This window comes from Lemur catta, chromosome 6, assembly GCF_020740605.2.
Source record: "Lemur catta isolate mLemCat1 chromosome 6, mLemCat1.pri, whole genome shotgun sequence".
In the NCBI taxonomy this organism is placed as follows: domain Eukaryota; kingdom Metazoa; phylum Chordata; class Mammalia; order Primates; family Lemuridae; genus Lemur; species Lemur catta.
Genome location: NC_059133.1, coordinates 80,411,617 through 80,437,312, shown reverse-complemented (window position 1 = coordinate 80,437,312; position 25,696 = coordinate 80,411,617). Strand labels below are relative to the sequence as shown.

Genomic DNA, 25,696 nt, shown 5'->3' with positions numbered 1-25,696 from the left:
TTCTGGCACATGAAGCGTCAATTTTGGAAAAAAAAAATTATGGTATCCTTTTTTTTACCTTCAAAATGAAAATAAATTCAATAAGGCATAAAAGACATATTTTTAGATTCCTACTATATTGAACAGAAAATGTCAATTAAAAATATTGGTCTCATTTTTTTTAGTTATCATCTGGGCATATGTGGCAAACAACAGCATAGAGGGCCCTTTCTAATCTCTCATTCCTTATCTTTTCATAGCCTCTAGTTCCCAGCCTGCCTGCACATTATAATTGTCTAGGGAGCTACTAGAACCATTTTTTTAAATGATGCCCAGGGGTGTGTGTGTTATGTGTGTGTGTGTGTGTGTGTGTGTGTATTTTATATATATGCCATATATATATGGCTTTCTAGGTGATTCTAATGTACAGCCAAAGTTAAGAATCACTAGATCGCTTTTTAAAACTCACATGATACATCCTTTTATCTTCAAAACCATGCTAAAATGGCATGTTCACCTCAAGATGAGCAAACCATGGCTCACAGAGGCATGGTAATTTACCCAAATGTCACATATCAAACTAACGACAGAGGTAGGGCTAACACTAGCTTATTACATACAATAACGTGTTTGTTCCAGCTGCCAAGTGCCTATTTGTGGGAAGATATGTCGATGTCAAGGAGAGAGAGAAGATTTAAATGTAGCTCTTGGCTTTACTATGCATCCCATGCTGAGCCTCCGCCTCTCCACCTCTCTCTGATTGGCCTGCGCCACGCAGGGGAGTTGGATATCCTGGAGTAGCCAATGCCGCCAGTTTTCTAAAAGGGCTGGTTTCCAGAACCCCAGCAGCTCTGATGGCTGGAGGCCCTTGACCACTGCAGGCATCTGTTCCAGTCCATGGTAACACTGACCACTCCCCGGGGCTTATCCTCAACTGTCAGTCCCCAGCTGGTGTGCCTGTGGTTGCCGGTTGTACCTTAAGCACACAGGCCTGGGGACAGTACAAGACGCCAAGCTTGAAATGAGATCAAAGGCAGTATTGGGAAGCTGGGTGAATGCACACGACACTGGTCTAGGCCTTTCTTGGTTCAAAACAATTATTATCTGATTTATTTCTCTAAGATTTGAATTTTTAATATTGGTGTTCCCTATAAATCAATTTACTTGGTTGATAAACGTTAAGAGAACTACAAGAAATACATTCCACATTATCTTCTAAGGCAAATTCACCAGAAAGGCTCATACTTTAGTTATCAAAACGTACTTAACACTGCTGGAGCAAAAACTGGGAGTGGGAGGTGAAGAAGAGCTGAGAATTATAAACTCATAGGAATATTTTTTAAAATGTTATTAGGATTAATGACCACGGCAAAGAGACTTTAAAGACATGATTTAGAGTACTTTTGCAGAACGTCACCAAAAAGTAGTAATGTAAATGCTTCTGTTCACGTAAGAACCCGGGAAATAAAATAACCTTTATTGCAATATCCTCTGTCTCCGCGGGGCGTAGACGTCGTGTTGATTGCTCATAGCTGTCCAGGTGATATCTTCCAGGCTGCTTCCTGTTTATAGTTTTCGGCTGCCGCATCCCAAATGGAAAAGAACACAAGTTGAAGCTTTATGAGAAAATTGAGGTTTCACTGAACATTAACTCACATTTCTACTTCTCCACTTAAATTCCAAGACAAAGAAACAAGTACAGTGAATTACTTTCACATTTAAATTATTTTGACAGCTTCTCCCCCAAAAAAGCAAATAATAAAAAATTGTTAAGCTGTAATTTTAAACCTAACTCACACGCCTCGTAAGAGAAATGAAAATATAATATGAAGATACAATACTTACCAAGGATGGAAGTTCAAGTACTGAGTCACAAACTAGGTTTGGGGCAATCTTTCTACAGGGAGATGGATGAATATATCCAGGCAATAAAATACCGTGTGTTGCATCGAAAGGTGATCAAATTAACTCGGGTCAAACTAGAATCCACTTGTCAGGCTATAGGGCTTGTAGACATTTGAGCGCTACATTATCGATCAGCCTCGGAATCATGAGGATTTTGAATCTGATACACTCACATAAATCAGATTGAGCTGCACATCACCCAAGAATTTATTGTGGATTAACAAAAGTATAAAGATCGAGAATTGTTTGCCCAAAGATGTACAATGTTTCATATGGAGATCCATAAGCTACATAGAATGATCTAGTCTATATCCAATGTTATAGCGCTATTCCTAGTCAAGAGATGAAAGCATACTTTGTAAAGAGGATGCCAGCCGAGGTGTGACAGTCTTCACGTATTTAAAGTGAACTTTAGTTAGGTCATAATTAGAAATCTGTCATTCTCCAATTTTTAGTTTAATTTCACATAGAGATAAATGGCTAAAGAGAAGGTAGAATATTTAGCTCTGTAAACTTCTAATTTGAAAAAATTGAAAAGCTCAAAATTTCTTCTAGAAACTTAATGAGCAAATATTCCAACATAAATAATTATCTGTCTTCCTTAAATACTTTAGGGAGATTATAAAGGCTAAATAGTAATATGCTTTAAAGCTGTTAAGTTACCTAAAAAACAAAGGATTTTAGAATTGTGAAACGTTTTTTTTTTTTTTTTTGGCCTGGAATTGCAGGTTTAGCTTTTTGAAAAATCCACTGGGTTCTACTATGGGATTTAGGAATGTCCTTGAACAATCAGTAATTTAATCCAAACAAGATATCGCTCTTCCAATTTCCATCAACTCGTGTATCAACAGCACATCAAACTATCAGATAGTACATTGCTAGGCTACATGCAAATAAATACACACATTAAAAAGCCACTGAGAAGATTGAAAGTAAAGTACTAGCCGTGCTCTGTCACATAGAAAATACTGCATACATTTTGACTTAGAGAGAGAGGGAGCATGTAGTCATGAAATTTTATTTTAGTTTTGTTTTTCCTTCCCACAGCCCTCACAGACAACCCTGGAAGTACATTACATGGGATGTTGTAGAAAGCCACTATCCTTCAGGCTAAATATATTTTCCACACAAAACAGGTCCATACCTATATATAAAATTCAGTCTTCTAAAGTCTTTAATTCTATAGTAGTACTGCCCCCAGAGATCTAAAAGGAATGACTTCATGCCCTTCACAAAACTAAGAAGAGGGTGGGAAGAAGAGATGTGTTGACAGAGATTTGAGTTGGAGCTCCACAGATGTAATTTGAAGAGTCTTTGGCTCTAGAACTCCACTAATTCTCCACGGAGATTCTACAGCCAAAACCACTTAACTCCAAGCTTTTACAGAATACATAGTATCTTAAGCACTCTCAAGAAGGAGTTTCCATTAGTGTTATTTTCAAACACACAGCTTTTTTCACTCCATTTTAAAGAGTTTGTCATTTGTGGTTTGGCCCATCAGCAGTGATGAATGACCCTGAAAGACATCAGAAGTCCAGCCTGGTTTCAATAACCCTGAAGATATTGGATGCATTTGAAGGGGATTCTTTTTTCCTTCCAAAAACCTTCCCTCAGTTCAGTTTTTCTTCTATCCCTCATCTCCTACCAAAAAAAAATTATTTACATTTCCCCAGCTCCATGAACTTGACCTCCTATATCCCTTTTCCTGAGGTCATCTCACTCTGTTCATCCCTACATCTCTGAAAGATGATCGAGTGAGTTCTTTGATAGTCTAGGATCATCCAAATTATGTGACAAGGCTGGTTCTAATCAAATATTTCCCTTTCCTGCTGCCTAAAAGTATAGACACTCTCTAATGCATTTTTGTCTTCATGTCCATGTCCACACAATACCAAGTCAGCATTCTGAGACATCATTACTCTAGTGTATATAAGCATGCATGATAGTTCCTTCTCCAACAAAACCACACCTGCCCTATAAAACAACTTAGAAAGTAGAAGAGTAACTCCAGAAAAGCAGAAGAAAACAGTAAGTCTAAATAAAGCCAAATGCTTGTCTTAACTATTGTCAGCAATTTTAAATATGATATAAAAAATTAATATAGATTGACTCCTTGGTAAATGCTTTCCAAGTTCTAATCAATTCTAGTAAGAAGAGTGCATGTACCTTTTTGATGGGTCACATAAATGATAAACATATTCATATTTTATCTAGTAGTAACATGAATAACTAATTTTAACTTATAACATGACTCACTTCGGAATAACACCTTCCTATTTTACTGTTATGAGATATACATATTCATTTGAAAGAATTTTTCAGACACACCCTTCAAGAAAGTGGTATCGTTCAGTACCACTGATTTAAATGTTCTCTAATGACTAATGACTCTTACATTTACATCTCCAATGCTGATGTCTCTTCTTGGATTAAGAAGAATCTCACAATTAGCATGTGCAAAATATACCTCTTGATTCCACCTCAACACCCATCTACTCATTTCTCCACCTTCCTATTTCTGTTAATGGCTACACTGTCTACCAATCGCTCAAGCCAATAACATAGGATTCCTCCTTGAGTTCTTTTGTTTCTTCATCTCGTAATCCAATATACTAGCAAGTTTTTACCAGTTCAAACTGAAAAATGGACACTGAATTTGATCACTTTTTCACAATGTCCGCTGCAACTGCAATAAGAACTCTAATTCTAACCATCACCATCTCTTGCCTATGTGATTATAACGACCTCTTTACTGGTCTACCTGTTCACTCTTTGTCCCCATTGACTTCTCTCTACACAGCACCCAAAGTGATCTTTTAAAAATACAAATGAAATTATATTAGTCCCTACTTTAAAACCTTCCAGTGATTTCCTATTGCATGTAGATAAAATCCAAACTCATAAATACGTGGTCTACAAGAACCCAATCATTGTTCTTACCCTGCCTCAACTTTCCCCTCTTCATCAGGCTCCAGCCATAGTGCCCTTGTGTTCCTTGAATACCCCAATGTAATTCCTATCTCAAGTTCTTGCATCTGCTCATTCTCCTGCTTGGAATTCTCTCTTCCCAGATCTTTGCAGGAAAGGTACCTGCTCTTCATTCAGGTCTCAGCTCAACACTGGCTCTGCAGAGGCCCTTCTCGGAAATGACCACCTTGCTTCAAGTACTCTATTCACTCTCTGATACCCTCTTTTATTTTCTTCACACAGTGAAACTATCTTATTGTTTGAATTTGTTTATAATCTGCCTCCTGCCTCAAGAAAACAACCTTTGTGACAGGAAGGCTCTTGTGTGCCTTGTTCATAGCTGCATCCCTAGGTCTTGCCACAAAGTACAGGGTAGTCAGTCAGTCTAAAAACACAGACAAATACATAATAAATGGTTTATTTATTACATATACATGACAAAATAACACTATGTTTCTAGACTTTAAGTAGATACTAAGTATGTATCATGGATGAATGAACTGTTCTGTAAATTACAAGATTCAGGTTTGAATTCTCACTCTGCCACTTACTAATCTTATGACTTAATTCACACCATACAACATACAGACTCAATGTATTCAGCTGGAAAATAAAAACAAGTAATGTAATGTAATATATTAAACGGATCAAAATATGTGATGCAACAGAAAGCATGTTTTCAACTAAACAATGTAATATAGCCAAAAGGTGTTTTAAGAATATGGTGTAGGAGTAGTAAGCTTATTTTGTATTGTTTTTACACAAAGCTTAGGGTAAACAACCTCTCGATTTCCTTTCAAATTGAGCATGTGTTGCCCCTCTTAGCATAATTCTTTCATGATGTACAAAGACAAGCCTTATACATTTATTTATTGATTTTAGACTTGTGAGGCTGTACAGAAGCAGGTAGCAATTTTTCTTCATATAGGTTAAAACATTAAGTTTATAATTTCTTCTAATTGCACCCCTATTAATCCATCCATTCTGCTGAGACTGTCCACTACTCACAGCCTCCATAACAAGAAAAAGCACTTACAACTCCAGTGTGTTTCTTGCAGGACTCAAAAGGGAGAGAACCTTCACCAGTTCTCCAGCTGTCATCACCAATCTCGTCACTCAAGAGAAACTCATTCAGCTTTTGAACACTGCAAAAAAGCACAGAAACAAACACAGAATAACAGTTAACAACAAAAACCACCTCCAAGAAAGTACTACCTAAATAAACTCCCCCCATTATCATGGTGAATAGCCTGTGAGAGTCATTTTTCAAGACCAACTAGGAATTCAGCTAGATTGACCAAACATCCTAAATTGCCCCGGACTGAGGGGTTTCTAAGACATGGGAATTCCAGAGCTAAAACCAGAAAATCCCAGGAAAACCCTAAATTCAGCAGAATTTCCTTTGCATTTTTTTTTTTTTGCAATTATATTCTTTTCCAAAGATAGTGGAGTTGGATAGCAACTTGAAACAGGGTGGTTAAAAATAATAAAACCAATGAGGAAAGTATTCTTATTATCCTAAATTTATAAATGAGGAGAAGTGAGATAGTTAAGTAACCTGCCTAAAATCACTTAGCATATAATATGCAGATCTGGGGTCCCTGACCACCGTGTATCTTGCTGAAGCACTATGTACAACACATACTTTCTGAACCTGGCAAGGAGAGGGCCCTCTAGAGTCCTGCTACTCAAAGTGTTGGCCAAGGACAAGCAGCACCAGCGTCAGCTGAGAGCTTATTAGAAACATAAAAATCTCAGTCTCCATCCCCAAATATGAATCAAAATGTGCGTGTTAACAATATCCAGAGGTGCTTCACAAGCACATTATAGTGTGAGAGGCCCTGCTCTGGAAGAGTGGTTTGCAAACATTTACTGTGGTCTCCTTGGGCTGGGCACATGACTCCTTGGCTCATTTACCTACTCATTCTAATCTCAAACCAGTATCATAGCATCCAAAGCAAAAATAAATACACAAAACAAATAAAACAGTAACATGGGGCCGGGCGCGGTGTCTCACGCCTGTAATTCTAGCACTCTGGGAGGCCGAGGCGGGAGGATTGCTTGAGCTCAGGAGTTCGAGACCAGCCTGAGCAAGAGCGAGACCCCATCTCTACTAAAAATAGAAAGAAATTAGCCAAACAACTAAAAATAGAAAAAATTAGCTGGGCATGTTGACGTGTGCCTGTAGTCCCAGCTACCCAGGAGGCTGAGGCAGGAAGATCGCTTGAGCCCAGGAGTTTGAGGTTGCTGTGAGCTAGGCTGACACCATGGCACTCTAGCCCAGGCAAGAGAGTGAGACGCTGTCTCAAAACAACAACAACAAACAACAAACAAAAACAAACAAAAAAACCAGTAACACGGTTTGAAAACATCCTCTTATAAATAAAATAATATACAAAAGAAAACTTGGTTGCAAAGGGAAAGAAATGCTCCTTTTTAGCATGCTAGGATGCTGAAAGTGGACAAACTTGTTTGGTACATGCAGCATCAATGACAGGGGAGATACTGCCTTTGACAGGAAACTGGAAAAAATACATTTGAAATAAAAAGCTTTCTTTTTAAAAAAATTTTTATTTGAGCTTGTAGTCAAGTGCCTCCAGATAAGTCTGCAGAGTTTGTTTTTGTGACATGCAATAAAATGAAAACAAGGAAATTTAATTCAGTCTGTTGTTCATGATCTTTCAGTCTTTTGGCCTCGCATGCCATAGAAACATGAAGGTAGATAAAATGCATTGGGGCAGTCTCACTATTAACTTCCACATGGCACTTACAGGGAACTAAGAGAGAGAGTTGTTTATTAAGAGCTTCAGTTTGTGCACGTTCTTTGAGTCTTTGTCAGCAAAGTCTGACAGTATAGACTTGAAAGCCACAGTGTCAGAAATGCCTTAGGAAATAGTATTTTATTCATTTCAAATGGCAGTTAATCCTTCTTTACTTTTACATAATAGATTATAATTGTCCTGCTGTTCCTATGTTTTGAAGACATTTGATTTTAAGGAGCACAGCTCTATCAACCAAAGGAACGAATACCTTTCAAACAATCTCACGCTGTCTCTGCACACAAATGAAAGTACAGAAGCCAGGTTCATTTGCCTTTGTAACTCCAAGTCTAACAACACCTGGTACACATTGTTCTACGAATGTTTTCTGAGTAAATCAAAGATGGAATAAACCAACAATTCAGACATTTAAGTAAAGTTGGTTAATTCTCCATTTCACTTTTCTAGTATAGACACAAATCTTACTGAAACTTTTATGGAATAAATGCTGAACATTCTTGCTGAACATCAGAAACAATGCTCCCTGAACTTAATTGCAGGTGGGGAGAATTTTCTCTTCATAGCATCCTACTGTGGAACACCAATTACAAGAAACGTCAATGGACCCCAAGACTAACCCTTCTCTGAACCTGTCTCCCCTTCCCCTCCCATGTCTCCAATCATTCTGGGGTTTCTTGCTGAGAATCTCCTGTACTGATATTTTGTCATTGTTTTGTTACTGTTGGTTACATGTCTATCTCTCCCATTAGATGATGAACTCCTAAAGAGCAAAGATTTTCATCTTCAGAATCTAGCCCAATGCCTAAAATATAGCACAGTAATTCCTCAAGACATGTCTGGTGAATGAATATATGGGTAATATGAAAAGTATTCCCTGTTCCTATGAGGTCCTTTCAAAAATCACTGAGGCAAAACAATGATGGAAAATGCACGAATCCTGACCAAGGGTGAAGTAATTTCCACCACCACACTGCCAGCATTATATTTTTAAAACGCAAATATATTCACGTAACAGTCCTCTCTTTAAAACAACAAATGGCACCCTTTGCCTTTCCGTACCTTTAGCATCATCTAAAAGCTGATCAGGATTTTACTCTCCTGCTTCAAGCCCTGATATTTTGTACACCATAACTTTTTCTCCAATGACATTGAACTACTTTAGTCCCCTGAATATACCAAGATTTCTCATCTACTTATTCACCCCTTCCCCTTGCATATCTTGTTTCCTCTGATAAAACATGTTTTCCCTTTTTTCTCCAACTGGCCAAGTCTTACTTAGTTTTTAAGATGCTATGAAAGAGCCACACTTCCTTTTAAATCTTTACTGACCAGATAGTACTCCTTCTCTCTCAGTCAGCTTCAGTGACCATCACACATGGGCCCATGACATTCTGTGATTAGCTGTATCACACCATGTTAACACAACATATTGTAATTAGTTTCCCTTTCTGGTCTCTCCAACTAGACTGTGGACTCCATGAGGATTTCTGTCCACCTTTTACCTTTGCAATCCCTAATGCCAAGCAATTCACCTAAAGTATTAATAAATGAATGTAGACCCACAGAATATGCTCTGAAACATGAAGGGGATATGGGTAAAATGGTGATAAATTAGTAAAATGCAGATTTGTAAAATTCCTAAAATATTTAGGCAATGTGCTAGGTACTTTTTGTGTATTATCTCATTTAATTTTATTAATCACCATAAACAGGCGATGTTATTGTCCTCACTGGACAAGCGAGGAAGCTGAGCTATAGAGACACTAAATAACAAGTTTGATGTTTGAGGTCAAACAATGAGTATTTCATGGCAGTGGCAGGATTTGAAAACAGGTATATTTGATACTAATCAATTTGCTATCCTTACTCCTCTACTTTTCTAGTTCAGTGTTTCACTAATTCCTCACTTATTTAGATTATTCACAAAAGTATTTAAGGTCTTAGTTACACATGTTATTTTTTCACTTCTCAAATTTCACTTTGTGTGTTTAGATATAGCTTGGACAGATGCTATATTAATTGGGAATAACTGATTTTGTTGCTGGCAGTCACATGTATTTTCTGCAGGAATTATGAAAGTTTGTAAACTGGAAGACAGCGACCAGGCCAAAGTGTAAATATGCTTTCTGATAAATGTCAATACAACTTATTTGACTGAAGGTAATGAAGTAGGCTGGCCAAGCATGCATTCTTCTGGAAGCTACATGAGAAAAAGGACACAGAGTTATTTCTCAGCAAAAGGAAGAGATTGGTTTTACACTTTTTCCCCTTGGCAAATAACATCTTTGGACATAGATATTGCATTATACATCAAATACCAGAAACTTCAACTCAAGTTATTTATAAAGGATGCACCATATTCTCCTCCAGAAAAGCAAAACACGTAAATTATTTCCTTACAAATAAAGCGAAGTGGAGAAGTGAGGCAGGTATCCTGAAAAACATCATTCATTCCAGTATTTTAATATTTTAGATAATAGTGACTTTTTATCACTCTGTTTTGCAAATGTGGACCATAACATTTATCACAAAATGCTCATGAAAACTCCAGTGGTGTGGGGCGCTGGGGGTTGTGAGGAAACAACCTGAATCGTAACTGCCTCTTCCTTCCATTTTATTATGTATACACGTCATAAATGGGTGCCGTCCATTGAATGCCATGAAGACAACTTTGGCTAACAAGCTAAACGTTTTTAAAAGAGAGCATAGAACTTTCCAGAAGCTGAGAATTTTACATGGTGTGGCATTTTCCTCCAGTAGAGAAGTTTACAAATCTCTTCACGCACATGTAACACAAGTTTGGGAGTATGCTTCAGCCCATTCTAAACCACCAAACTTCTGAATGCATGGCAGTGAAGTAAAGGGCTTGTGATTTTCACAGTCCTGAAGAGGAGGTTTCAAAATCAGCTGACCAAAGTTTCCCATTATAAACAGGCTGCTTAACTCACAGTGGGCCAACTGGCATCAAAGACCGGTCACAGGCTCTCAGGCACAGAAGAAAATGCCACAAGTTCAGTCAATACTGGGAAAGGACTCATTTGGGTTCCCAGAAAACCAGCACATAGTGTGTAAAAGGACTGGCGTCCTCTGCTGATCAGCCATCTCTGTAGGACCCACAATTCAACCACTGAAACTCATTTTCGAGAAGCAAGTTTTTATAAGCAGATTCTATTTGGGCTATGGCCTGGGAAAGCAACTGAGCCCTGAAGGCAGACTGGTCTTTATCAAACTGGCAAATGCCTTTTCCCTGAGACGTGCAGAAGGGCGAGTGCTCTGCAGAAATATACAGGGGATAATCCACCCTCCACTGTACTAGGACTTCCCACCGCAGAATTGTACATTACAGACTTGGGGGACACCCCTAGATGGTTTTCATTTTTTTTTCAAAATCAACTCTTAAAGTCCTTTTGATGTTTGATAACCTTCTGATTTCAGAGGAGTTAGATCTATTCTAAGTTATCAATGGCTTTCTATTTCCACTTGTAGGAGAAAGTCAAATTCTAATTAAAAGGGCTACCGTGAAAGGGACAGTTGTTAAGTGTAGAAAATGAAAATAAGGACCAAAATAGCAGACTCTGGCCATTTATCAATTTTATTGTGTGAAGTCGCTTCCCTTCCAGAGCACTGCCTAATTTGGAAGTGGTGCTGCAAAAAGCAGTCAGTGATCTGTGTAAGTGTTTCAGAAAGCAGAACAATAAGAAAACGAGGGTGGATGTGGTCAGAGGGCCCGAGCTCTAAACACTAACAGCTAAGACTTGGTTATTAATGATATGTCTTAGAGCAGTGGTCCCCAACCTTTTTGGCACCAGGGACCGGTTTCATGGAAGACAATTTTTCCATGGATGGGGTTGGGGGCTGGAGACAGGCAAAGCTCAGGTGGTGATAAGGCCCGGTTCCTAACAGGTTACAGATCGGTACCAGTCCACGGCCCAGGGGTTGGAGACTTGAGTCTTAGAGAATAAAATTGAAACAATGTTATGATACTATCATATCCTAACAGACTTTGGTTTATAATAAGATAATTTGTACGCATTTTAATGTTATTTTGTATTAAGCATTGTTAAGCCAAGGTAAACTATTGCCTAAAACTGGAGATTCTGGCATTTTGAACAATAAATACTATTTTTCTTAGCAATACATAGACATGGGGAAAATAATCTCATTTTAATAGACCTTACAAGAGATGTTCTATGTTGCTGTCAATGGCAACATCATACCTCATACATTGAAGGGCTTAATTTTCCAGTTCTCCTTCAGTATTGCAGCATCTTGGCATTTCTTTCAAAGGCCAGATATAAAGATGATAATGACTATGTACGAAACTTGCTGAGGTTTTATAAGGTTTATAAAGATCATATATCAAAAAGCAACACACTACTTTAAGACTGCTTTGTTGATGATAGACTATGGGACATGTAGACTATGGTTTAGATAGGGTAGTAGCATGCAGTTTGGTACACATTTATATAAGTAAAAATGGTGCAGAAATGGTCTCTATCATATGACATCTATTTTTATAGTTGTGTGTTATGGTAAATTATAAGTGAGACACTGGTTGAAAACACTATAGAAGCATATTTAAATGAGCAAAATACTAAATGGTTTTATAATTCTTTCCATTTTCAGAGATCATGAGCCTGGATTTTTTTTTTTGCCAGACTAAATTAAAATTAAAACAATAAATATGTGTTGATGTGAGTACTCTCTGTCACTATTGGTGGCAATATAAACTGGGACAGCTTTAATGGAAAATATTATAACATTATGGCTGTATTCATTAAAAAATCTTAAAAATAATACCCCCTTTAACCTACCACCACCTCAGTGGAAAGCGATATATTCATCAAGGACCTTAAAGATGTGCATATTATTAGAACTAGTATCTCCACTTCTAGAAATCTGACCTCAGAAAATCATCAGAGAAAAGTTCAAAGGCAAAGAAAGATGTGCTTACCTAAATGTTATTTATGTTAGGGAGAAAATAAAAACATTCTAAATGTCCAAGAAAAAAGTAATCATTAAATAAATTGGAGAACTTTCAAACACTGGAATATTACATAGCCAGTAAGTATCATCTATTATAAGATTTCAATGAGGGAAAAATAATAAAAACAATAGGTGAAATAAGGAGTCAAAAGATAAATAAATTTAAACTTTTCATTTTAAAATGGTGATTTTTATATGAAATAAATAAAAGACCGAAAAGTAGCATACCATAATTGTAACAATGGTTATCTCCACGCAGTGATGTTAATGTTCTTTCTTATACTTTTACGAATTTACTCCCATGAGCACACGTCATTTATATAATCAATAAGCAAAGAATTCCAGATACTTCGGCGCATACCTTATGATGGCTTTGACTGCAAATCTGACCACTGTGGAGAGCAGGAAGAGGGGGGTGACCAGGATGTGGAAGAGAGACAGCGAAGCAAAGGCCTCCGCAGGTTTCAGATTGTTCTTGCTGGTATACGCATGAGTCACAAACGTCTGTGCAAAGAAAGGAGGTCTTTAGAGAAGGCTGGAGAAAGTTTGCTACATGCTTGCATTCAATTTTAGAAACCTGACATATTCTGTTATGCTAATATGTCCACTGCAACTATGAAAACATGACTACCAAAAACTCCCTAATTAAAACAATAGTTGCTATTGGTGAGTACTTAGTGGTTTACGTATCATGTTAGTGGTCAACTGGGGAGAAAGTCAGGACGGATTTATTGACAGATTAGGAAACTGACTTCTGTCAAATTGCTGAGTAGGGGGAATAATGGGGCGGAAAACCTAGAGTTTTCAACAGCTAGTCAGGCTCTTTCCAACCGATACTAAATATTCCAGGAGAAAAGAGAACACTCTCTTGTTTTAGGGTCCCTATTGGTGACCTTTACTAAAACTGCCAGCATTGGTGTCCAATGAAGACTTATTTACATTTCTACAGATAACATTAGTTGCTGGGTTTGTCATTTTAGTGTGAAATATAATGTAATTATTTAACATTTTCCGTTTGTTGATCTAGCTCTACCCTATTGCAAGAGTGTCTGGGAACCAGGTCATTGAGATTAGAAAAGTTAATTCTCAAGCACTGTTAATTCCGCTCCCCATGGGACATTTGGCAATATCTGGGGATATTTTTGATTGTCATGACCGAGGGTGCTACTGGCATCTGGGAGGTAGAAGCCAGGGATGCTGTTAAACATCCTAAAGCAGAGAACAGTCCCCTACAAAAAAGTGTCCATAGTGTCATGACTGAGAAACCCTGGATTAGAACTATTGCAATGGAAACTGCACAGAGGGAAGTCACAGAGGTGAGGTAATATATATTACTCCCCACACACTCTTGTTCATAAATCATTTATAAACACCGACTTGGTTCAATTTTTAAAAGCAAGAAAAAATGTCTTACAGCAAGAACAGCTGCTATGGGAATTGCTGCATTCATGAAGACTGTGGAAAGAAATCAAATACATTAGTTTCATTGACCTGTGCAAACATTTTCAGTAACCTTAATTAATCATCTATTATTACTTTAACTTTCCTTGAAGACAGAAAGGACAAAGTGTATTAAATAACATTTGTCTGGAGGCCACAAACATTTCCCAGTTGATATCTCCTGTTCTGCAGTTGTATGAGCTTCCACATGTTAGTCTTAAACAGAATCTGTTTTTCTTTACAGAAAATTTTTTTCTTATGAAATGTTACAAACAACAGAATGCAGATAAAATAAATAATCCTTTCACCATACAAATTATTATAATTTAACAAATGTGCATTCTTGAGAGGGTTTACAGTCTCTGTTTCTCTTGGTCCACCAAACTAATTCAAATCTATAAAAATCGGGTTATTACACAAATTTAAAACAAGAATTTGACATCACTTGAAGCTCTCTTTCCAGTACTGATATTAGTGGTCACTTACATACCTTTCAGTTAATAAAGTTACTCCAGTCTCTAAACCCTCTGATTGTTTAAATATCTCTCCAGGAATATATTTCATTCTCATTTGATGAGCATGACATGCCTAGCTGAAACAAGAAAAACTCATATTTGAAGGTAAAATAGTATCTTTGGTGAGTAATAGAAAAAATGCAAAGCCAAGTGGGTGATTTGTAGTCATACTGTTCATGAACTGTAGAATTTTAAAGACCAAGGGCCTAAAGATTAAGTGAATTGTTGGTAACAGAGCCAGGCAATGCAGAGTAGGAGCTACAATCTAGTTTTCTTGACAGTACAGAGCCAGGATTTAAAAAAACTCATCTGCTTTCAGGAACTATCCTTCCCACTGCGCACAAGACAGAATCAGACTGCGCGTTTGCAGGTCCAGACGTGACTTAGTTTTATCAAATACAAACTCTTGCACATCCCTGGGAATCCAAACACTGACCTGAGCTTCATAATAACATAGATGGAGCTGTGACTCTCCCTCAGACTTCTTTCTCTGGTTATTGTCACTCTATTATCTAAGTGCATTTTTTTCTCTTATTTATTCTTCATTATTTGTCATTTCTCTTATCCGTCATTATTTATCATTCATTTAATTCTGCACCTTTAAGTAATCTCCCCTTGAGGAGGAAGAACAAGAATAACTACTGTCATTTTATTAAAAACTATATGGCAATCTGCATCAGGTACCAGTAGCAGGTGCTCTTACTACCTCGATATAAAGATGAGAACGAGAAACTCAAGGCCACACAGATGCAGTCTGGCTCCTCAGTCTGTGCTTGGCACCATATTGTTCTGCTACTACTCAACAACTTACAATTATTGAGGTATGATGTTAGTGTGTACATATATTCTCATATTTAATGGTTACAACGACACTACAGAACAATAAGGAAACCACTCAGGAAGGGTAACATGCAAGATTCTAAACAAGGAGGTGATGAAGCTTGGGATAAAACCCAGATCTTTCTGGTCCAAAAGCTTCATGTTCCTTCTACCTCTCCATATAAAACTCTATCAAAGTGAAGAGAGAAAAGTAAAATGGTGTCTTTTGGCCTTTACTAATGAATTAAGGATACATGTATCCCATAAAGGATACATGACCATTTAACAATGGAGACTAGAAAATTGTTAATAGAATTTCTTTTCCCCTAGAATATTACCCAAAGTGGCGAGAACACTGATTCATAAAAGTAGAAATGAGTCTTTAGTTCTGCTGGTATTTCTTCTGTTTAACTTTGCTTTTTGGTATTTGTAGATACCATTGAGTACTTTTATGCTTCTAAACACTTTTCTAAACACTTCACATACATTATTTTATTTAATTCCCCAAGGAACTATGAATACATCTCAGCTCACTGATGAGGAAACCGAGAATTCACCAAGCAACTGACCAAGAGTATACAGTAGACACGTTGCTCAGTCAGGATTTGAGGTCAAGCTACCTTGCCCTCTAGGATGCAAGGGGAACCACTATTCTATATAGTTGAATCTTTTCTTTTTCTTCTTTTTATTTTTCCTTTGGTATTGCATGGTGCTCTACAAATACTATTCATAAAATATTTTCACATTTGCTAAACAATGTCACATTCTCTGCCTCATTTGATGCTCACAACCTACCTGCATCAAAGGTATTATTATTACACCAATTTTTAGATGAGAAAACTGAGGGACAGAGGTTATTGGCACTAGACTATTTGCCAGGTGGTTCATATGAGGTAGTGAGTATGAAGCACTTGACACAGTGCCAGGAGTAGAGTGTGCACTCAGCAAACATTTGTATCATTCACTATCTACTTTAATCTTTACTACAATCCTACATGGGAGATATTATTTTCATTCCATGTTACAGATGAAGAAACTGAGGCTAGGAGGATATAAGTAACTTGCTCAAGGTCACACCACTACAAAGTGGCAGAGCTGGGATTCATAGCCAGCTCTATGAAACTCACGTAGTTCAAGCTTTTAACCGTCAACAACACAACACTGTATTTGGTCGAATCAAAACTTGAAGTGGTCAAACTGAGATTTTGCTCCATCGACTCAAGAATTCCTGCTGTCAATCATGAACACATGATCATGCATTTTTACCTTTATGACTGCTTATTGTTCTCTGATAGTATGGCCTCTTCTCCCCTGTCTCCTGTTACAGCTGACTTTTCAAAAACCAACCTAACTCTTACCGCTGGAGACAGGCAAACTGGGTTGTTAATTTTTCACCTCTGCCGTTTAGGAGCTGGATGGTTTGGGGGCAGTTCAAGTTCCTTAAACTCTTTACACCTCAATCTTTTAATTTCTTAAGTGGAGTTAATAATAGAATCTAAGTTATTGGGCTGTTGTGAGGATTAAATGAGATGATATATGAAAAGTCACTTATGGCAATAATTGGCTGAGTATACTCTCAACACATTTTTGTTGTCATTTTTGCTGTTATGATGATCATTATTTCTGGCTGCATTCATTCTCCCCATGAGAAGGTCAGCCCCCTGCAGGGAAGGGTGTATTGTAGGGCCCACCAGTTTAGAGTACAACTATATAAGCAAGTAAATTTCAATCACTCTGTCTTCTAGCATTCTGACACCATATTAACAGTGGTGCACAGCTGGAAGATAAAACTTCTTCCAATTTCATTTATAATGCATCAAGTATTAGGGCTAGAATAAATTAGCTATTCTAGACTATAGCTATAATAGACTCAGCTATTCTCTGAGTCTATTTCACAAAAGAAGTGTTTATAATCTCTAAAATCTAAAGCACTTCGTAATTCAAGAGGAAACGATATCGAAACTTCAAAACTAAGTTGTTAAAGGTCTTAGGAATGATAGCAATGAGCAAAACTGACAAACAAATCGAATCAAATATACACGGGAGTAGTCTGGCTAAGTTTGTGTGAACTGTATTAATACTACTAGGAACCCACTATTCTCAAGAGTACTCAGACTTAACACTTTGAGAAAAGAAAATAATATTTTTGAAATAATTTCTTTTTAAAAATTAGAGTTGAGGACAAAAGAGCTATGTATTTCAAAATCCTTGAAAATATATTGGGATAAAGGATTGTATGTGAGTGTAATTTGACTTCTTTTACCTAGAAATGATATTTCTTCCTTGTCAATTTTCAAAAATGGCTGTATTTTCTTTACAATCTTCAAGAAAATATATCCTAAACTCTAAAAGAGATAGGTTAAAAAAAAAACCTGCAAATAACATTAAAGGACATTTGGGGATAAGAAGATCAATAATAATAAAGTCAAATTGATTTCAATAACCAAATTTTTACTGAAAATCAAATATTCATCCCAATTGTAACTAAGAAGGTTTTATTTATAGGTACTGCTATCATCACCATCCTCATTTCACAGGTAAAGGAACTTAGGATTTGAGTTTGTAAAGTAACATGGCAAAGGGTATACTACTTGTAAGGAATCAAACCCAGGTCTATTCAACTCTAAACCTGTGCTTACTCTGGTCTTTAATTTAAATGTCAATAGATAGCATCATGTGGCTAGTGGCTATTGGATAGCATATGTCTACAAAATAAATGGGCTTCCTTTAATGTCTAGAATGTCTCATTGATCACAATCTAAACTAAATAGATCATGGGTTTTTTGGTTGCTGTTTTAACATCACCTGTTCTTAGAGCAACAACAACTTACTGGAGAGTGATGTATAAAGTGCAAAGGTTTTGAGACTAGACAGTTCTTTCATTCTTGTTTCCTCCACACTTTTGCAGAAAATGTGCTCCCAGGCATACAACTTTAGAAGTTTGATGCCTTTCAATATTTCATTTGTTTTCTTCAGTCTCTCAGTGGAATAATCCTATAAAACAAAGGAATAAAAAATAATGCAAGTTGCATCCAAGGGACTCAGAAAGGCAGGACCATGTGATGGACAGGGATGGAGGAGATCTTGATTTCTTCCTGGCTCTGCCACTAATTAGGATGTGAAATTCCCAGGAGAAGTAGTGAAACTCTCTGTGCTTCAGTCTCCCCAACTTTAAATTTAAGGGTTTAATGAGATGGCCTCAAAATTTCTTTCTACATCAGTTTCTTCAGTTTCACATTGTTTCCTTAAATCATGTCTGCAGGTAATATAAACATGAACTTAAGGAAAAAATAAACAGACGTATAATGGCCTTGAACACCTAAATCATTTTATTCTTCCCTCCACACTATCACTCATACTTAGAAGGGAAACAATGAATTTAAGGAAAGTTAGTTTGCTTCTTATTTGGGAATGTGAAGGGACAGTGTGGTGTATGTTCACACTGCATCTTCATAATACAGTTATTGAAACCAAGCTCTTGAACTTCAAGAGATTTCTACATACCTCTTTGCAAGCTCTTGTTTAAGGCCTAAATTAGATTTACTAACAACTTGGATTAATTGTAGCGCGATTTGTAGCAGATAGAAAAGCCTCAATTTAGTCAACTGTTTTAGCTCCCACCACCACCAAATATTATACTAGAATTACTAGTAAGGTGTAGTATGATCTGTTAGGTAACAAAAGGGGCAGGAGAGTGGTCAAAGGACAGATAGGAGAAAGTGAAAGTAGCAAATGACCTGATTTGCATTCACCTTCTCATCTCTACAGGGTCTTAAATGCCTCCCAAGCGATTGTTCAATGAGTGAATGAATGTAGTATGAGCAGCTAAATAAAAGACAGATGTTTGGGGAGAGTCCTATTTCCCCTTACACACCTCTTCCACAACTTTCTGTATTTGTGTGCTGGAGTAAAAAGGTTAGATGGCTCAGACAGAAATAACCTTACCTTACCAGAAGCAGCAGAAAAACAAGTGACAAAAACCACTTGCATGACACGCAATTCACTTTCACAGGGGAGACACCAATTTGAGAAACAATTCCCTCAGTGGCGGCATCTCTACATTTTACGCCTGATTTATAGACAAGCTTGCCCATATTTAATCAAACTTTATTTCTAAGCATGCTGTCAACAATTTTGTTATTTGCAAATATTTCTCTAAAAGAAGCCAATTCTTGCTCAAATAAAATGATTTCATGGCAAATTGAAGCCAGAAAGGGTCAATAATTGGGCTTATTCTCATTGCCAAGTTGACCAGGACAATATTCAGCCAGAGAAGCTGCCACTGAAAACATTTCAATGTAACTCCTAGATCCTCAACGGTTTGAGAGTACCCTAGGGAAATTTAATTTCAGAAGCAGCAAACCTAACACTTCACTTGTCCCTTGATCCATTTCTTCAATGTCAATAACTGACACCCAATGGTCTCAAAGTACACTGAAGAAGATTCTTTAGACAAATGATCTAAGAAAAAGATTCAAAGCCTCATCACCTCATGGCACTTTAAATCATCAGGAATTGTGATTCTAGTATTTTGAGTCTATGCTCAAGTCTTAAATTTCCAATCCACTTTTAAAAATTGCTTTTGCAACCTAGTAAATACACATTTGTGGCCTAAGAACTGAAAAGAAATATAATGATTTTCAAATTATCCTGAGTGGTATGTATTAATTTCCTAGATTATCAAAATAAAATAGCATTACTAGATTTCTCTAAGAAAATTTCCAAAAGATGTTACTTACAAGTGTGCTCTTCTGAGCCTCTGCCAACTTTGTAGCAATGAAATACTGAATTGGCGCAAGGAGCACAATGACAGCTGCACCAACCAATGCGCTTAATCCAAGTAAATTATAGAGCAGAATCACTCCCATTATGATCTAAGGGGAAAAAAACACATGGAAAGGAGAAAATGAATGGGAATGTGGGAGGCACTGCATGAAAGGAAATAGTTTTTAGTGAAAATGTAGTATTTCTTCATTACTATATTAAGCTTATTTGGAAGTCAATTCAGCTGTGACAGTTGGGTTTTACTATGATTTGTTTGGGAAAGGCTAAGGATGAGGAATGTATTTTTAGTCTGATGATCTGTACAACTGGTGTCAAGTCAATTTATTGCATGAAGTTGTAGAGTGGGTCCCATGACGTTTGCAACCTTCTAAAGCAGTCTTCAAGTCTTGAAAAGGGCATAAAATTGTTCTTGAATATGCTGTTATCCACCATAAATTTGACATTCTATATGCTCTTGGAATTGTACTAGCTTTTCAAGGCTGAGAGGATGGAAAGCAGAGGGAAGCATCGTAATATGAGTACAGGATGGTTGTCTGTGTCCAAAGAAAGGACCTGAGCTCCTCACCTCCTTAATGACTCCAGAAGTCACTTAAGGACAACAAGACTGAGCCTAATCAAGACTGTTAAAAAGCTAAAGTTGGTGGCCCCAGTGTAACACACTTCCCTTTTTATTTCCCAAAACCCAGAGCTGCACCATTTAGGCTTACTACTTTGGCTTGCTACTTTCTTCTTCTTCCTTTAAAAACTCAAGATTGAACCCTGCTATCTATCCTCTCTCCTTGAAAAAACATTTTTTCTAGGACCTCCATTTATCATGGCTCAAAATGTCAATTAATGAACTATATCCATGCAGTTCAAGCATATAATTTATGCCCATGTACCAATGATAACAGCTTAATAGCAGCATTCCAGGGGCAATGACACATGTTTACTAACTAATTAGGTACTTTGGGAATTCCAATGAAAACAAAAAATTCATCAAGGTCACCCAGGATACACTCATTCAGTCATTTTTTTTTTTTTGCTTACTTTAAATTATACCATATAGGCAGTTACCTAATTCACCTATTACAAGTACATTTTGATAAAATAAGACAGAGCATATATTAAATGTTACTTTGTGCCAAGCACTGTTCATGATATACACTTTTATTTGACTTGGCTTTCCATTACAAAATGAAAAGGCAAACGATAAATGAAAAACTAGCATATCTTCTTTATTATTTTATGCACTTTAATAAATGTGGTATACAGAGACATAGAAGATAGCATCAAATGAGATCCATCCATAGGATGCAGAATTTGAGATAATTAAAAATATCCAGCCTCACAGCAAGGAAAAAATGAATACATTTCTTTTGCCATTTGTACCCAGTGAGGGGGGGAAAACACATATCTTCCCTAAAATGCTATTTTACATAGAAAATAGCTAAATAGCCCTCCAGTTTGTCAGTATTCCTACCACCTTATAAAGTTTGACATTTTGTAATATACTAGCTATTGAAACTATGGAATGGATTAAAGCAATTGCTCTAGTTTAGAAATACCATAAGAGAGCTTGTCAAAATGAAAGGGGTCAAACTGTGGCTTTGTGACTTACACGAATTGAGGCAATAATATTAATAACAATTACTGAGTGCCCATGAAATGTTAGGCATTATGCTATATGCTCCATGCATATTAACTTATTTAATCTTAGCAATTCTCACAACTCTACAAGGTAGATACTATTATTATTACTATTTTACAGTTAAGAAAACTAATGTTTTGAGGAGTTAAGCACTTGTGCAAATGAGATACATGGCAGATATTTGAACCCAAGCAGTATAATATCAAACTCCACTCTCTTAATCTATGCTATAACATTTCTGAGTCTCAGCTTCCTTGTCTGTAAAAGGGGTATAAGAATATTACATATGCAAAAGGTATACCCTTTACTGAGCTAAGCATCTTACTGCTCTTTTTGTTTTATTTCCTCCACAAATGAGACTCTTTCTTATATTGATCTACCTGAACAGGCATAGCCCATAGATTGGGACACAGGAACAAAAACCACATGAGTTGATTGGTTTCAATGGCGACCAAGTTGTTGATCTGTCCCAGGGTCATCTCACCCATGGATAAGTTAGATGTAGAAAGCCTAAGGATTTTATTGTATATCATGGCCTGCAAGGAAAAAAAAATGTACTTAAAGTTTTAAACTTAAAATCAACACTATGGTTATTCATTTTCATTGAAAAAAAAAAGCAAACTTTTTTTTTTTTTGAAAAAAAGAAAAGAAAACCACCATAAAGCCATCTCCTTACATCAGCCAGTACATGTATTTCCATTTTAGTGTAATTACTTTCAGTCCTCAACTAAATATAAACTTAATTTTTCTAGTGATATAATCAAAACATACATTCAACTTTAAACATAAGCTCTAGAACAAACAAATACAGATAAGGAAATGCAAGATTTCAAAATATTTTTCTTAATAGTATTTTATTTTAAATTCAGTGGGTTTATTAATTAGCTCTGTGTTTCTTTTTGTTAAATAGATCTTGGAAATGTTGTTATAATACCAAAGTAAAAATGGAATGAAAAAACAAAACTGAAGTTACTACTATTTCTATCACGGGATGGTATAGAGCATTTTCAAAAAACAAAGATCATTCAAAGCCTTTACGTACCAGCAGAGCTCCACGGAGGTTAATACCAGTCTCTATAGTTACATAGTAGGAAGCCTGCAAAAATGTTCTTTGCAGAATGAGAGCCAAGAAGAGAAGAACTGCTAGAACATAAGCATTTTCAAGAAATTCCTTTGATGAGAGGGTCGCTGAAATCTTGTCCCAAAAGAAAAAAAGAGATAAATTAAAACCAGTCTTTTCGTATACCAGGTGTACAGTTTGCATTTATTAAAGGATACATGATTTTTAAATATAAAAACTCAATGTCTTTACAATACAGCAGTGGAATAAGCCACAGCAAATCAATTTTTCTTTCCTTCGTAATGTCCACAGATACAAATACAAACAAGTTCAATACATAAAATCCCCAACTGATAAATAAAATTGCTAGAAATACCTAATTGTAGAAAAAAGATAAATTTTAATTAAAAAAAATTTGAGTACATTTCCTGCAAAGGAATAATCTACTTTAGTTAAGTAGTTTAAAAAGTAAGAAGCAGTAAAAATGTTAGAAGTTCATTTAGACTCTAATTTAGAAGTAGAAACCACAAATTGATAACTGGTCAGCAAGACCAGTGGGACAAAAATATAAATTCTGTAGCCTTAGTAGGTTAAAATAATTCTATATAATTGACTTTTCCTGATTTTCATGTATCTTAATTTATATTAATGCAATGAATTATAAATTATAAAATCAGTAATTTGGCTACTAATTTCTCTAGTAACAAAACACAACTCATGAACTATTGTTTTATTAGGAATATGACTGAATTCGGCATAAGGATATACAAAGTTGGTTGATTTTTTTTGTAATAATAGCATATGGCAACTTGTTAAAAGAGAAGGAAAGATAACACTTGACTAAGTACATTATATTAATTTGGACACTCCTCGTTTTTGATTTAGACCTAGTAAAAGTCTACTTCTAGTTCCTTCCTCTTCTTTCATGGGAATATATACAAATGTACAAGTCCTGCTGCTTCTCAGAAAAACACCTGGTTAATATGTGTAAGGGAGAAGCATAATGGAAGCCCCTTATATGGAATTTAAATATCTCTATGTCATTAGGCTAGTAGGGACAAAACATCACAAAAGTGTAGTCAATGGTGAAAATATCTGATTCACATCAATAATAATTGAACACTAATGTGGGCAATGCACTGTGGGCACAAATATGAACTGTTCATTATAATTCTGTTTCATGAGGTTACAACCTAGAAAGATAAGCAGATCCACAAATAATATGCTTCATTATGAACAGTATATATAGTAAATGGCAACATGAAGTAAAGAGTATGTTAAAGGAATACCAAGGAGAGTCAAATTGCAACTAGGTTTATCAGAAAAAGCTTCACTAAAGAGGTCGCTTTTCTGCAGGCTCTCACGATGCATAACACTTTAATTGGTAAATAAAAGAGGATAGGGAATCAGATTAAGAGAATAGAAAAGGAAAATTGATTCATCTGGGCTAGAGGTTCTATATGTGAAACTAGAAAATCAATTCTTAGAAAGACACTAGAACATTCACAGTGCAGACTTTCTTAAGTATAGAAAATAAGATTATATAACAGTAAATGTATAGTATTTCATACTGTATAGGCCCAGATAATAGCATAATATCTAATTTAAAATATCATGATTGGACTTGCCCTGATCATTGTGAAACAGGGCGATGGCTTTTATTTCATAAGAAGAGAAATGTGCAATATTACAAATCAAGTTGCTAATATTATTGGTCACAGGCTTCTAAAAAGGTGACTCAGCCATTCCTCATGTACTCATGCATGAAAATTCTTTAAAGGACTGCTACAAAGATCAAATAAAACCATCAATGTGAAATTTCTGCACATATAATAGTTTCTGGCACACAGTAGATGCTTATTAAATGTTTATAGGCTCTGAATCTGAGAAATAATTTTTTTGGCCAGATTCATTCAATGAACACATAAACACATGATTTTCTCTACAAGGAAAATTACTGCTTTCTTTCTTTTAAAAAGCATTCCATTCTCTGTAAATAAGCCTGTTTTGAACTACTCAATAAAACCAAATTAATAAAAAGTGACAATTACAATGAAAACTACCAATAATATGCTTCCTTTCAAAAGCACCATAAACTTACTCCAGTTGTGTTATTTGTCCCATTCTGGGTTTCATTCACACGCTGAACTATTCCAGAAATACAGAGAGGTCCAGCAAAACCCAGTAAGTCAGCCAGATAACGGAATGTGCTACTAAGTAGAATTGGTCGCCCAAAAGCACTGTACATTGCAAGCCATATAGACGGAGTCCGATTTGGATGATCAGCTACTTTTTTCTGAAAGAAAAACCAGATAGAACAAAAAAAAAATTGCTTAGAGCAGCGACTGATCTCAGCAACTACGGAAATTCCTTCTGACAGTTCTGAAAATATCTTAAAGGTTTAAAGATAGATGTTAATGAGTCCCCTTCCGCGTAGTATGCAGGGTTCTGAATGTTTGTATTCCATGCAAACTGTAGCTACAGAATGCGTTTTAATGAAACAGAATAAGTAAGGACAGTTTTTCTAAGACTCTGTATTATTTTTAATAGTCAAAGGATGACACAAAATTCCTAAAGCCAAATTCATTTTTAATTCCCTATCATTTGGAAAATGTGTATCTGTCATGAAAATTACCAAGAAATGTTGCATAGAAAAGAAGATAATAAAGGACTAAGATAGAGATTATTGGCAGACTGGCTAAGATTTCTGGAGTTACCAGATCACAAGGTATTTGCTATCAGATTACTACAAACTGAACAAAATAGATCATCCCAACCTCAAGTTGTTTCTCCTCCCGGTATTTCTCATCTCCAAAAATAGCGGTCAATA

General features: G+C 36.2%; 1 protein-coding gene across 2 annotated transcripts in view; it reads right to left on the bottom strand.

Moving 5' to 3' along the window:
* ABCC9 (ATP binding cassette subfamily C member 9) overlaps window positions 1–25,696 on the bottom strand; it is a 123,983-nt gene that overhangs the window by 75,517 nt on the left and 22,770 nt on the right. For both annotated transcript variants that reach the window (XM_045554216.1, XM_045554217.1), the window contains exons 9-17: window positions 24,968–25,162; window positions 22,849–23,001; window positions 22,187–22,342; window positions 20,131–20,265; window positions 18,223–18,385; window positions 14,032–14,072; window positions 12,979–13,121; window positions 5,888–5,996; window positions 1,454–1,558 (exon numbers count right to left, since the gene is read on the bottom strand). In XM_045554216.1, coding sequence (XP_045410172.1) covers window positions 1,454–1,558; window positions 5,888–5,996; window positions 12,979–13,121; window positions 14,032–14,072; window positions 18,223–18,385; window positions 20,131–20,265; window positions 22,187–22,342; window positions 22,849–23,001; window positions 24,968–25,162 — 1,200 coding nt within the window. The remainder of the gene's footprint in view (window positions 1–1,453; window positions 1,559–5,887; window positions 5,997–12,978; window positions 13,122–14,031; window positions 14,073–18,222; window positions 18,386–20,130; window positions 20,266–22,186; window positions 22,343–22,848; window positions 23,002–24,967; window positions 25,163–25,696) is intronic.